At 43.1% G+C, this 14,312-nt stretch overlaps 1 protein-coding gene across 7 annotated transcripts in view; it reads right to left on the bottom strand.

Annotated features, from left to right (window-relative positions):
• Window positions 1-14,312, bottom strand: part of LRP1 (LDL receptor related protein 1) — a 448,332-nt gene that overhangs the window by 196,803 nt on the left and 237,217 nt on the right. For 6 of the 7 annotated variants that reach the window (XM_061614615.1, XM_061614609.1, XM_061614610.1 and 3 more), the window contains one exon: window positions 749-911. In XM_061614615.1, the coding sequence (XP_061470599.1) occupies window positions 749-911 (163 nt within the window). Of the gene's footprint in view, window positions 1-748; window positions 912-2,626; window positions 2,768-14,312 lie in introns of those variants that run through there. The other variant, XM_061614616.1, reaches the window with a different exon arrangement.

The following is a 14,312-nucleotide window of genomic DNA, read 5'->3' as shown; positions in this document are numbered from 1 at the left end:
CTTCAAGGGTCATGTCCCTACATAGACTTTTTCTTAAAGATCACTTAAGTAATTATAGGGTGACTGTGATCATGAAAAATCCATTCTTAGTCAGAGAAAGTCTTGAGAGCAGACTTTCAGGAGTTCTTCCAGATGAGGCCTGCCTTATTCACTGAATTTTTTCAGAGGGCCCTACTCTCAAATTGCTCCTGTTGTTAAAACAAGCTATCATTCTTTAAATGGAGGTTATCATTGTCTGTCATGTCACAAATTAAAAAGAAGACAATTTCCCAAAAACTCCTGGAGGGGATGAAGCACTAGGGGGAGCAGTGCCCCCATTTGGCATCCCCCCCCCCGTTATGGGCCTACACCAGCCCATGCTTAAATCAAGAATTCGGATGCAACAATACCAAATTTGGTAAGAACACAAATTCAGTTTGTGAAAGTCATAATTAAGCTCATTCGTTCTTTCAGTCTCTGATTGGTTACTTTTCACAAATGTCAGAATAAGTCCCAGCTTTGCCATGGGGCCATGTAGGTGCAACAGATTTGCCATGCATTTCCTCCAAAGCAAGGAAGGAGGACAAATTTACCTTGGAGGGTAAAACTGGTTAACAGTGGCTGTCAGGGGTTCATTAAAAATACAATAAAACAAAGGTCAACTATTGCAAAAGTATATAGAGTTCATGTAGCATTAATTGCAACATTATTTCCATCCTTCCCAAACAAGTATCTTCTTCATGCACATGTCACACACATAGATTCTCACCCCATGGTTGGGTCCAGTGCAATGCCTTTGGGGTTGTAGAGCTCCAGGTCAAGCAGTGTAACACAGGTGACCCCATTTTTGTTGCACACAAATATCCGGTCATCAATGTCATCCACAAAGTAGAAGTTGCCTGTAAGCCAGTCAATAGCCATCTGCTCCACATCTAATGGAAGAAAACAAAGATGAAGTAAACTGTTGGTCAAGAAGAAGAGTTCAGAAAATCACCCTCTTCGCAATGCCAGCACTCTGGAGTTGGGATCACTACAACATGGACAGATGTTTTATCTGTTGATACTTTTATCTGCAGAGACTTTCTCTGTCTTACTTACATGGCCTTCCTTGTATGTTATTTTGTTATGAAGCAGTGTTTTTAATTATTATAAGTCATCCTGAATAATGTATATAATGTTTTCTATGTAAATCAACAAAAACTAGAATACGGGCAGAGATGTCATCCATTAGCATGCCAGAGTTTGGACTTTGGGGGGACTCTTTTTGAAAACTACACATATGAGAACTAAACTTTGAGAAATCTTGGCTCTTCATTTGATTCTGTAAAGTCTCCTTGGAAAACATGGTCCACAGCATCCAAATAGCAAAATGAATCCTCCAACTACTACATCATCAAAAATATTTACAGCCTGCCCTTCATCTACACAGACACATCTGATCAGCTCATTTCTCAGAGCAGGAAGGAGCTAAATCACAGAAGTGTTGTCAGTGTATCTCTGAAGAGTCCAGCACACAGAACCACTCACAGGTCCAAGAGTCCCATATTATCCAGCATTATAGAAACAATGTTCACATTCCCTGACAGAAAGTACTATAAAAATGCAAAAGCCCCACAATTTCAGACTGCTAAAGGCGGTGGTGGTGGTGGTGTGTGGAGAGATCTTCAGAACTAGTGTGTCACAGAACCTCCTCCATAGCATGCTAGTCTTTAAGCCTACTAAGTATTGCCTGTGAGGGAGCACTCAGACATCTGTTTCCCCCGTTTGCAATCTGAAATGGCTTGGCTCAGCCACACATACATCACATGGAGCTTCTGTCCATCTTTTTCAGCTATGTCTTCCACATTATGTTCGCTATCAAACCTCAATTTCAAAAAATGAATTCCCTTGAGGGATTTAAAAATGGTGGTGGTGGTAGATTTGGAACATAATAAAGTTCTCCACTCCTCTCTTCGGGTTGCCATATTTCGTACCTTTAGGATAAGCAACCGAACTGAGGATTTAATTAAAGGCAATTCCCCCAACACAAAGCAACAGTGACAGGAGAAACTACTACTACTGGTGGACCTTTCCTTTCGGTACAACCCTTTCAAGGTACAGGAGCCTGCTGAACGTAAACCCAGTGACCCTCTTAAAAGCATTTGTTTGTTTTTAAAATTTGTTAGCTGCCTTTTGAACAATTGGGGTACTCAAGACAATGAACAAACCTACAATCATCATACAAACTACAGCAGTAAAACAGACTAACACGCTCAGCACACACACACACAAAAGAAAGGGCTTTCCAAATAAGAACTTTTTTTCACTTGCCAGAGAAAGCTATATTATACCCTGAAAAATGAAACAGCCTTATAAAATTAGGCCTGTTTAGACTGTTTGCATTTAGACTGTTTGCACTTTTCTGCAACAATACAAAATTGCTAGCCAGGGCTTTACAGCAGCCCTCTTGCATCAGGGGACTGGACTGCCTGAATGCTTGCACATTTAAAACAGCCCTCATACTCTTAATCCCAAGACGAGTACCCTTTGTCTTACTAGCGTTGTTGTCTCCACCTACACACACACGCACACACACACCCCACAACCTGGTCTGTTCTCCTGTCACATCTTGGCCCCCATCACATGGTTTCCCCCCTAGTTTTCTTACCACTGAAGGAACCATTCCAAAGTAACCTCTTCCCCTTCCAAAGGCCTTGTTCTGTGTTGCTGAAGAATAGAGAACCAGGCAGAAGATTGCTCTGACACTGAGATACAGTTTTCAAAGCTTTCTTCATTTCACAGGGTTTTCTTTTTTCTCCATTCCTGCCATCCATGGACTCCTGAGAGTACTAGGTCTCCACAGTCTATTGCTACATTCTAAAAGATTTTGTTGGCAGAGGCCAAACACTGTGTTCCTATATTGCAGTGGTGGGAGAGTTTCAGGAAGTGGCAGCAACTTGTCCAAAAAGGGCCCCCAGATTCTGGCTGGGTTCAGAAGCTCAAGTCCTGACTTGCAAAATCTCTTGAGCCTTCTTCTTTCCCTCACATTTATATCCTGATTTAATTAAACCAGTTCGTCATTATGTCCAAGATTGGGGACTATAGTTTAATGTGAGTTTACAAACCAAGATCTTAAGACAACTTCAACCTGTGGTTAAGATCCTGATTAGTAAACTGACATTAAGCCACAGTTCCCCATTTCAGACTTAATGGATAACTGTGATTTGATTAATTAAATCAGGATGCATATGTCGAAGAAGGGAGGCGTCAAGCCCATGGTCCTATTGCTTGCTTCCAGCTGCTAAATTATGGTTTAGTTAGGGTGGCCACTTATGGATCACCAAAAAAGAGAGAACAAAAGAAGATGTGGGCTTTCATAAACTTTGCATATTCTACGTAGAGATGCAAATTTATAAACAATTACTATAATCTAAACAGAAGTACAATACAGCTTGTCACTGTGGGGAAAACTATGACCACGTGACCAGTGTGCCTGCTCAGCCTGCTGTTCAGGTGCCGCTAAACTATTGACGGGGAAGTGCAAGCTCTTCCTTCTTCTCAGAAGGGTATTGTTCTTTATTAGACAGCCCTTCAAAAAGAGGACTCTGCTCTGGAAAGTAGGATACTTGTCTACCCTCAATTCAGTACAGAAGTGAGGAACTTGTGGCCCTCCAGACATTGCTGAACTCCAACTCCCATCAGCCCCAGCCAGCCTGGCCAATGGCAATGGAGGCATTGTGGGAATCTATTTTTATTTTGCTTTATTTAAATATAATCTGCTTAAATTTGAAAGACAGTCAAGGTGGTTTTGTGGGAATCTATTTTTATTTTGCTTTATTTAAATATAATAATCTGCTTAAATTTGAGATTCAAAGTGGTTTACATTCCAGAACACACACACACACACACACACACACACACACAAATATTTAACAGACCCCATTAAAATCACAAATATTGACACTGAAGCCAAGCCCCAATAATAAAATCCAAAATAGCCATTGAAATTAAGGCAAACAGAAACCAGCAAGGGAGAACAATCAAGTAAAAGCCTTTTGAAATAGCTAGGTTTTTACAGCTGCCTAAAACAATGCAGTGGCAGGGGTCTGATGCACCTCACTTCCACAAAGTGGGTGCTACAACAGAAAAGGCCCTAAACCCTCACAATTACACTTCCCAGGGCCGAGGAATCTAGAGTAGGGCTTCAGCTGGTAAGTGGAACATCTGGGGAGAAACATAAAAAGAAAGGCAGTCCACAGGGTACCCAGCTCCCAAGCAAAAGGTAAACACCACCATCTTAAACTGGGACTGAAAACAAACTGAGCAGAATGCTTAGCACCTATCAGCACCCTCATTGTAGCATTTTGCATTCATTGCTGTTTCTAAACACCTTTCAAGGACAGTTCTACATACAGCACATTAAATTCAAATGGCAGGTCTCAAATTCAGCCAACCAGCATGGAAGAATCAGGGTAGGGGACAATACTGGTAGACTCTGCCAGGCTTCTGTGACCGCAACAGCTTATGAATGGTCGTGGGTGCTGCAGCTGGGGTCGCAGCCCTAGGGTGAGAACAAGCACAGAGACTGCTGCCGTGCCAGCCATAACAAGACCTGCCCCCCCAACTTTCACATGCAGTAGCCCTATTGAGAACAGGAGAAAAGTTCACAGAACCGCTGACTGGACTGTCATACTATCATCTCTAGGGGAAAGGACCATTGTCAGTGCTCTGTTGCTGATTAGGGAGAGAGGGCAAAGGCAGGTGTGTGTGTGTTTTCTGAAGACTGGGGACACAAAACCCCCAGAAGCCAGCAGAGCCACAGTGCCTACATGAGGCAGCTTTGATTGCTGGGGTCTCAGCAAACTGGCCTACCAACTCTTCTTCATTGTTCCGCAGACTTTCACAGAGTAAACAAAATTTCCCCAGCTAGATCTGGGGAAGAACTACTCTCCTTCTTCTTTCAGACATTTTTTGAATATCTAGAAAGTACAAACACATACAACTTCATCTCCTATGCATCAGACCTTCCATGACAAAACATCTCCACAGAAAGGAATATCCTTTACAAATGAGAGAACACTTCTTTGCTTATTCATATGTCCAGCTTAGAATACTGTGCTGCCCAAAACACACACCCACTCCCATTTCAGAATTTGGTTCTCAACAAAGTATAGATCAATATTTTTATTATTAAATTTCTAGCTGGCCCTTTCTCCCAAAGGAGCCCAGGGCAGCATTTTAATATAGCACTTACTAATGCTTAAATTACCAATAAAGGAGTAACTGCAGATGGCTAAACAAATTGTTAGTTTGTTCTTTCCATTTGGTTTGTAATTCTGCAACAGAGATCTGAGCCACACTAGATATAAGGGAACACTATACTTGCTTCTTATATTCTATATGCAAGAGAGCACTATCATACTTCTTAACTGAACATCTTAGTTATAGACCAGTTCTCTAAACATAAATAGGTATGTTAGATAGAAATATAACTTGTGGTGGAGTGAGAGTGGAGCTGCTTGTTTCTTTATAAACCACCTTTTCTCCAAAAAGTTGAAGGTGGCATATATGGTTCTCCCCCTTTTCCCTCCCTCGATATTTTATTCTCACAACAATCCTGTGAGGTAGGTTAGGCTGAGAGAGAGTCACTGGCCCAAGGTCACCCTATGAGTTTCATGGTTGAGTGGTGATTTGAACTTTGGTCTCACAGGTCCTAATCCAACACTCTAACCACCATACTACACTATCTCTCAAAGGATTAACCCCCTCCCCCACTGGCACAGTCCCAACCTATATCATCTTCCCCACATAGCTGCTATTGGTCAAAATAGAGACACTGGGGAAGGGCTATAGCTCAGCGGTAGAGCATCTGCTCTGCATGCAGAAGTTCCCACGTTCAATTCCAGACATCTTCAAGTAGGGCTAGGAAAGACTCCTGCCTGAAATCCTGGACAGCCACTGCCAATCACTGGAGAGTAGGTAACACTGAGCTAGATGGGACAATGGTCTAACTCAGTATACAGCAGCTTCCCATAGTTCTACAACAGGATTACGCTAATGAATCTCTGTAATACTGATTTTGTTGGACCTCTAGTATCTGCAGGGTCTTCATCTGTTACTTTGTCTCCCCCCCATTTCCCCTCCCGCCTAAGGCCAAGAAGGACCTGAGGGACTCAAATCACCAGCAGCGTGCAGTTGTGTAACTGACTGGAATGCGAAGGAACCACTTGGCTAAGATAAAAGAAAGCCACTTACTATGCAATGCAAGAACCAGCTACCCACCGTAGCAGACATTTTTTTGTGCTGGCTAGAGCATTAATATTGAGAAGGTCTGATGGTGCTGTAGTGACAAGAACACATTGTCTCTCTTCCCCACCCCCAGACTGTGTGATGTAACATGAATTGGCTTCACTTCCCCAAGGCTTTGTCTCAAGGGATGGAGGTGCTCTGAGCAAGTCAAACCACTAGGTGCCCTCCAAGGATGCCTGGCTAATACCTAAGTGCCAGCTTTGCTTATAGTAAAAACTGACTCATTGCAAATTCTGCTTTTCATTAATGTGCAAAGGGAGAACAAATTTCTCCTCTCAGCTGGAAAAACAATTTAGTGTTTTGTTCTTCAAAAACTGGAGTCACCAGGCTTGTAAACTGCAACATCTGAGCAACATAGGAACATAGGGCATAGGAGCCTCAACATGAGTTTGTTAGAGGAGAATTCTGGGAGGAAGAAAAGGTTACAAACTGTTATTTGGTTGTGTGTCTGTCTGTCTGTTGTGGTTTGTGTTCAAAAACAAACCACCAACACAATGGCTCCAAGCTGTGAAAGACCAGACAGCTCTTAATTAAATGTAATTGGATGTCAAGTTGTACTCCAGAAATTTCTGGACCCCTGGGATGGAGGACATTCTTCTGGGGTAAAATCAGAGCTTGGAAGTAACTTGTTATAAATAACGAGTTACTTGTAATTTATTCCTTTTTTGAGTAACGAGTGGGTAACTTCGTTACATTTTTGCTGGTAATAGAACGAGTAGTCATTTCATTACTTTTGAGCTGCAACTTTAACATTTCCATCATTACTTTTGGACGTTACTTGGGAGGGAGTGGGGGAAGTCTTGGTCTTGGGTGTGCGGGTTTGTACAGCTCCAACTTGCCACAACACAAACGTCCAGGTAAAGAAACCCTCCAAGGGTCTCCGAGGAGATGAAGGCGCAACTTGGGCCAACCAGTGAGGACACCTAGGGTTGGCCGCACTGTCCCGGGGCTGCAACTTCCTTCTCTCCTCCCCAACGGCAACAGAGTCACTCGGCCGAGGTGATGGCAGGCACTGGATTCATCTAGATCGGCATGGACTCCTTTTTCGGTATGGTCTCTGCAAGCCAGGGAGCTGCAAAAGGCTGCCGGGGAAAGGCGAGAGCAGGCAGCTTCCAAGACCCTCGCTTGGCATGTCCTCTAGCCCCGGGCTGCAGAAGCAGAGGACGGAGCCTGGATCCTGTGGCAAAGCAGGCGCCGGCTCCCTCTCCCCCTTCCGGGGCTCTTGCAGCTGACTGCCTCGGCTCCACTGCCTTCCAGGTGGCGCCTCCTGCTCCTGCCCTCGTTTCTTGGGCGCTTTAAAGAACAAGGTGGGGGAGAGAAGTGCCCAAGCTATGAGGGAGGTAGAGAGAGAGGGGGGAGGGGATCCTCCTTGTGCAAGCCTGCATGTGTCCAGCTCTGCGCGGGGCGCATGTGTCCCGAGCCGTGCCAGCCAAGCCTCTTGCCCTTACCTTGCCTTACTTTGCCTGGAATGAAAGGGAAATTGAGGCGAGGAGGGGCTGTGAAAGGCTGGTGGCGGCGGCGGCAGCAGCAGAGGACCAGAGCAGCTCGGTGGTAAAGCACATGCTTTGCAATTGCTTTACAATGCAGAAGCACACAGGTTCGATTCCCTGGGTGTCTCTGTGGGTCTCTCCTACTTCCAGGAAAGCTGCTACCAATCATTGTTGACAATACCTAGTTGGTCTCACTACAAAGCAACCTCCTGTGTTCCTGGGAAGAGCCCAGTGGGAGAAAGTCCCAGCTCCTTTTCTGATGTTTAATAATTATTATTTTTGGTTTAATCTTTTAATTGTGTTCCTATTTTTTAATTTCAAAAAGTATAATGAAATACTCCTGAATTTCATCTAGGATAAACATTGCTTCTATTTTCTAGATTAATATTGACAATAATTAAAGGGCCCATAAAGAGTAAAAGCACCAACCTAATTAAATTTGTTTAAAAAATGGATAAATGCTAGAAACAAATTGCGATCACTGTAGAACGTTTACAGTAGTATCCTACACATAGCCAACTGTCATGCCAGAACAATTAACAATTAATAATGTAAGTGGGAGAACTTCAAAGAACAAATTCATTGAAATAAGGCATATAGGCACTTGTGGTATAATTCACTATTCACTCTGAAGGCCATACTGGGTGAACAGATCCTTGGAATGTTTGAGTCCATGAATCTTGCTGATTACAAATCTTGTCATAGATAATATCTGCCTGTCATGGATTAAGTCCCCTTTCCCTTCCCACCCCCAAAAGGCAGAAATTGTATTTGTTCTATATGTACTTCAAGTCACATAGATGTGACTAAGCAAAGCTGAGGGCTTCTGGGTCAGAAATGTCAGTTCCTAGATGGGCTCAAGCTACAATGCTTACATTCTGAAGCAGGTGTCGGCAACTTTTGGCCCTCCAGATGTTGCTCAACTACAGTTCCCATCAGCCTCAGCCAATGGCCAGGGATGATGGGAATTGTAGCTCCACAACATTTGGAGGGCCAAAGGTTCCCCGCAGTTGTTCTAAAGGAAGGCATTTAAGGCTGCAAATTCTAACTCCATTTGCTTGGGAGTAAGTCCCATTGAATGCAATAGGACTTACTTCTAAGTAGGCATGGTTAAGATTGTGCTGTCAGCTTTCCTAGATGTCATGCACAGCAGGACTTCCTTAATCAGAAATGTACCACACACCTTAAATATGTGAGATTGGGGTATGGAGAAAGGTGCTGGTTGGATGCTGGATGTTCCTGATGGTAAACCACAGCACAAATGAAGCTCGGCTCAGTTCAGCCATTGGTTTATGAAGGGCTCAGGCCTGCCTGGATGTCACGTCTGCTGATTTGGAAAGCCCCTGCCCTCAAGCGTGTGGGGGGCAGCTTCTAAATGTAGAATGCATGAGAGGCTGTTTTCAAATGTCCACGGTGGTAGCTTGTCTATGCAACCTTTTCACTAAGTTATCTAAAAGAGTTAGGCCTGCCACAAGGCCAGTTTTCTCAGTAACACTCCCCTTGCTGCTCTCAAAAATATTGCTTAATTCATAACCTTAATTCTCTATCTACCACGTTAATAAGTTTCCATTACTTAGGTAATTTGAAATGCTCATCCTATTGTCTGTTTTTATGATGCAGAGATCTGTTTTCAACATACATGCATCTCCTTGCAATGATTCAACATAATTAAATGTACTAAGATTCTGGTTCAAATGCTCTTTTGGAAATGCCGCGTATGTCTGGCAGGTAAAGATTCACTAGCAGTCCTAACACACTTAATCCCACTAGACTGAAGGTGAAGGGAGTCACCAAAACCTCAAATCACCCTTGGTTCTTGCATGTCATCTTTAACCCTCCCACCTTTTGTAGTTTCAGGTTAGGTAAGACCTGAAATCTTAGAGCTATGATATGCAGGAACCGTGCTACTATTAGGCAGAAGGAGGGATGGCAAGGTGCTGGAGGACAGAGCAGTGCATGCCACGTAGCCTGCTCTGTGTCCCCTCAGCCAGCCTGCTGCAGTGAGTTGTGATGGAGGACGATGTCCTGTAGCAAGTACTGGAAGCAAGATTCAGTAGAACGCCTGTTCAGTACCGGTGGCAACGTAATGACTGTAAAAAGACATTCCTTGTCTGACGTGCTCTTTAAGCATCTTGTTGTTTTGAGACATAACAGAAATGTATTGTAAAAGCAGCATTTTAAGTGTAAATGTGATTTCAAATGTTGGGGTATCATCATTGCTGGGGGTGTGGGGGGATGTGAGATGCTGTTATGCCATTCTGTTAAATCTTACAGATACAAAAAAATATTCTACTACCCTCTGTGTGTGCATGCTTATTTTTAATGTTGTTTTAGGCTACCTAGATGTGCAGCAGCCAAGGCCAGCACCTTGCAGGCATTTTTTTAAAGTAACTGAAATGTAACTGTAGTGATTACTTCTGAGAAAAAGTAATCAGTTACTTTCAGAGCAATTGTAATTGTAACAGTAATTACTACTTTTTGGGCCAAGTAATTGTAACTGTAATTTATTACTTTTTAAAAGTAATCTTCCAAGCTCTGGGTAAAATATAGTCAGGGGTTCTGGGATAAACATCCTAGAGATGAGCAAGTACAAGCACACCAATACAAATGGGTAATAGCTATATAGGACAGGAAAGGTGCACATGAATTAAACAAGAATGGAAGATATATCCAGATATTATGCATGTAATTTCAAATCAGCAAAGGAATGATATCAAGTTTTGCTTTGTTGATACAACCTCTTGACCATGCTTTGAGTTTTGTGAATGGAAGGCCAACAGACCAAAACATCTGGCTCTTTAATTTTGAAGCACCCTGCAAAATGGCTTTCTGGTCACCTCTCACAGCCGGACTCCCCCCCCCCCAACCACCACTATACAATACACACAATATCCCAAGCTTGTCCTGTCTTGCTCTGGGGTTAGGCACATTAGCCTGAGCTCCAGGGCAGCAAATATAACCAGTGAATAAATCTGCCAACCTAGTTGAAGACCATCGCTAATCTAGCTCGGAATCATAATTTCAAGCCACTGCCTCAAGAGTTGGCATCTTTTATCTGAAGCTGCTTTTAGCGGCTAAGTATTAAAAATAATTTAAAAGAGGCACATTTATCCATCCTGTGATATGCCCTTAAACTGCTTTGCTAGGCTTGTGGCTCAAGTGGGGCATTAAACTCTACCGGCAGGCAGCTCCTGTGGGGGATCCAGGGCAAAGTTCATGACAGAGCTAAGAGATGCTGCATAAGTGCCAAATTTCTGTCATTCAGAGGGAGGAAGGGATCAAGGAAGGAGGCTAGTGCTTTTCCTTTAACATCTGGTCAGTGCTTTCACTGAGTCATCCCCTTTGGACACTCTCTGGTGTCACAATGTCAGCTCCAGCCTCTCAGACCACAAGAGCAACTCTGCACTTTTATAAAGGTTAAGCAATCCAAAGCTGCAATGCTGCTGTTGCTGCTGCTGCTGTTGAATCTGTTCTGAGCCTCCCTAACCCTGATTCATTAATGTCTTGCACAAATGTTGGAGGCACAAGCACCAGGCAGGTTCCTGCACCAGAGGGAAATGACCTGTTGAAGCTACAGAAAAATGAAACAGAACTTGGCTGCAAACCATCTTTTGAGTCAGAGTCACAAGATTGCTTTTTTTTGGGGGGGGGGGAGAAAGAAAGAAAGAAAGAAAGAAATGGACATGAATGACAAAACAGGATAACTATGGAACCACTGCTATTTAGACTCTAAAACATTCCCAGTGATAATTTATATACACATAATTTGCAAAGCATTGTTCAGTCCTTACCATGCTAATAGAGAGCCAGTGTGGTATAGTGGTTAAGGTAGTGGACTACAACCTGGGAGACCAGGGTTCGAATCCCCACATAGCCACGAAGCTCACTGGGTGACCTTGGGCCAGTCACTGCCTCTCAGCCTCAGAGGAAGGCAATGGTAAACCCCCTGTGAATACTGCTTGCCATGAAAACCCTATTCATAGGGTCGCCATAAGTCAGAATCGACTTGAAGGCAGTCCACTTCCATTTTCACCATGCTAATTTCTAGAAGGGAAACTTAAGATGGAGAGCCTATGTGATTATTTAAGCACAGTAATAACACCATTATTATTGTTGTTGTTATTATTATTTATTAAATTGTTGCATAGAAACCAGAATTCAAGGCACTGCTCCAGCTATAGGAAAATAAATTTTCCCAACACTTCAACTGTAATGTTTTCTCACTAATAAAACACAAGTCTCTCCCCACACCTCAGCTAGCACTCCTGTTGAACCAGCAAGATCATCACCTTCCCCAGAACCTACACTTTTGCCATTCTGCAGAGTTTTTCCTTTCATCTCTTCTTTGCTCTCTCTTTAAAGTCTAGCAATTTGAAGGCTCCATGCAGTGGATATCACTCCTGATTTTTTGTTTAAGCAAGAGGTCCCAGGCTATGGTCTGAAGGCACATGAGCCAGCACCCTGCTGAAGCTAAGCAGGGTCAGGTCTGGTCAGTGCCTGGATGGGAGACTGCCTGGGAACCATATGTAAGCCACCTTGGGTTTCTATCATGAAAAGAAAAGTGGGGTATAAATATAATTAATAAATAAATAAATGTAAGCAAAACTACCCACATACAGCAGTTATTCCCTGCCATCCGGTACATGGGAATGGTGATGAGCCACTGCTTACCAGTGTAGACACTACTGTGCTAGATGGACCCAATAGTCTAACTCAGTATAAGGCAGCTTCCTATGCCTATGAGCCATTTTAGTACACCCTAATTGGTTGGAGAACTGCAGTGTGAAATTTGCAGGAGTGTGAATTATAAAGGGTGGCTGCATTTCAGTCCATATGTTATTTTGGGAAGTGTGGACTGAGCAGACTTGCCTTTAAATACTAACTGAAACTGGTATCTCTCCCATCCCTAGTGGTTTATAAATCTTTTAAAATAAAAACAAAAAACTATCATTGATCAAACACCTTGAATGTATGGCTCGCCTACACAAGGCACAGTGATCACAATATATTTGCTTTTCTTTAATCCTTTTATAACTTTAATAATTCCTATAAGAAAGTCTTCCCTTTATTCTCTCTTATCAGACTGACAATTCTCTTCAGCTCTTTATTTTCAACATGGATAAGCCAGGACTGAACAAAAAGTCCAGACCAAACTTTTATTTTGTCTCAGCTGGATAGAATCTAAACCATTTTGGGGAAGTGTTTGCTCTTCAACTACAGTTTCAACAACCACAAAAAAGTTCAGCGTATTGTCTGACAGCAAGGGTTCGTCTAAAATGCAATGGTGCTGACATGGGTTTGTCAACCAGGAGAGAATCATAAACCAATTATCTGGCAGGACTTTTATACATTTCAATGTTACTTCAGGCTTCTGTACTTTGTCCTTTCCAAGGTCTTTGACTGTAATATTTAAAGGGGTAAATAAAAGTTACAGATTTACTATTCAGTGAGTATTTATTTATTTCATGCATGTTTTATATTTAACTGTTAACACTTTAAAGTTGCAGCAGATTAGAATCCTTGACTTATTCCACCTCGCTTGTCGAACAAGCATGATAATGTGAATGGTATTTTAATTTCCTCAGGTGAACCAATCTGAATTGATTCAGATAGGTCAGTTAGGTTTATCATTGTCATAGGCCCCATTGAGAGCTCCTGGCAGAGTGACCAAGAGGAGGATGAGGGCTGGGATCCAGGCAAGGGTCCCAGTGGTCTGCAGAAGGAAAGGGCTGAGACTGGGGAGCACTTTAGCAGTCTGGCGAGGGACAGCCTCACCTCTGAGGCTCCTGGTGCTGCCAAGGTGGAACTGCCTCCCATCACAGCTTCTTGGGGGGGAGTTGGAGGCGTGCCCTAGGGAGGAGACTGGAGAGGACTCGACAGAGTGGTCTCCTCACCATTGCCAAGGATGCAACAGTGGATAAGCAGGCACTAACAGACTTAGCCATCTCCGCAGCCCCTGTGAAAGAGTGCCCTTTGTTTGCCCAGTCCCAATCTGGGATACAGTTCCCACCAAGCAGTGTGCCCGCCCCGAGTCTACTTAAGTGGTCTTTGGGGAGCATGTCAATTTACTGCAACTATGTCTTAACTTGAGTAGCCATGGCTAGTGATGCTGTGTAGGATCGTAGAGACCTGTGTGTTCTGTAGTCTGTTCTATGAAACACTTTTAAGCTTAGATTTTGCATTAAACACAACAGATAAAAGTATACAAGTGAGTCTGAATCTGAATCTAATGGGCTGGCCACGACAAAATTAATTGACCAGACTCAGAACAAAGCCAAAATAACATCTATCACAAATGAAACTAAATTGGAACAAACCCACATTTGGCCCCTTAATGTAGGATGACTTAAATGCAGCTGGAGTGGTTGCATGCATGGAAAGTAGGAAGCTGCCATATTCCATGTCAGAGTATTTGCCCATCTAGCCCAGTATTGTCTGCTCTGACTGGCAGAGCCTCTTTAGGATCCTAGGAAGAGAAAGATCTTTGTCATTTCCTATTATTTGATATTTTTAACTGTAAATGCCAGGGACTGAACCTGCGACATTTAACATGTA

The sequence above is a fragment of the Rhineura floridana genome, chromosome 3 (assembly GCF_030035675.1).
Source record: "Rhineura floridana isolate rRhiFlo1 chromosome 3, rRhiFlo1.hap2, whole genome shotgun sequence".
NCBI classification, from domain to species: Eukaryota; Metazoa; Chordata; class Lepidosauria; order Squamata; family Rhineuridae; genus Rhineura; species Rhineura floridana.
The sequence above is the reverse complement of the archived record's forward strand: the minus strand, read 5'-3'. Positions and strand labels throughout refer to the sequence as shown.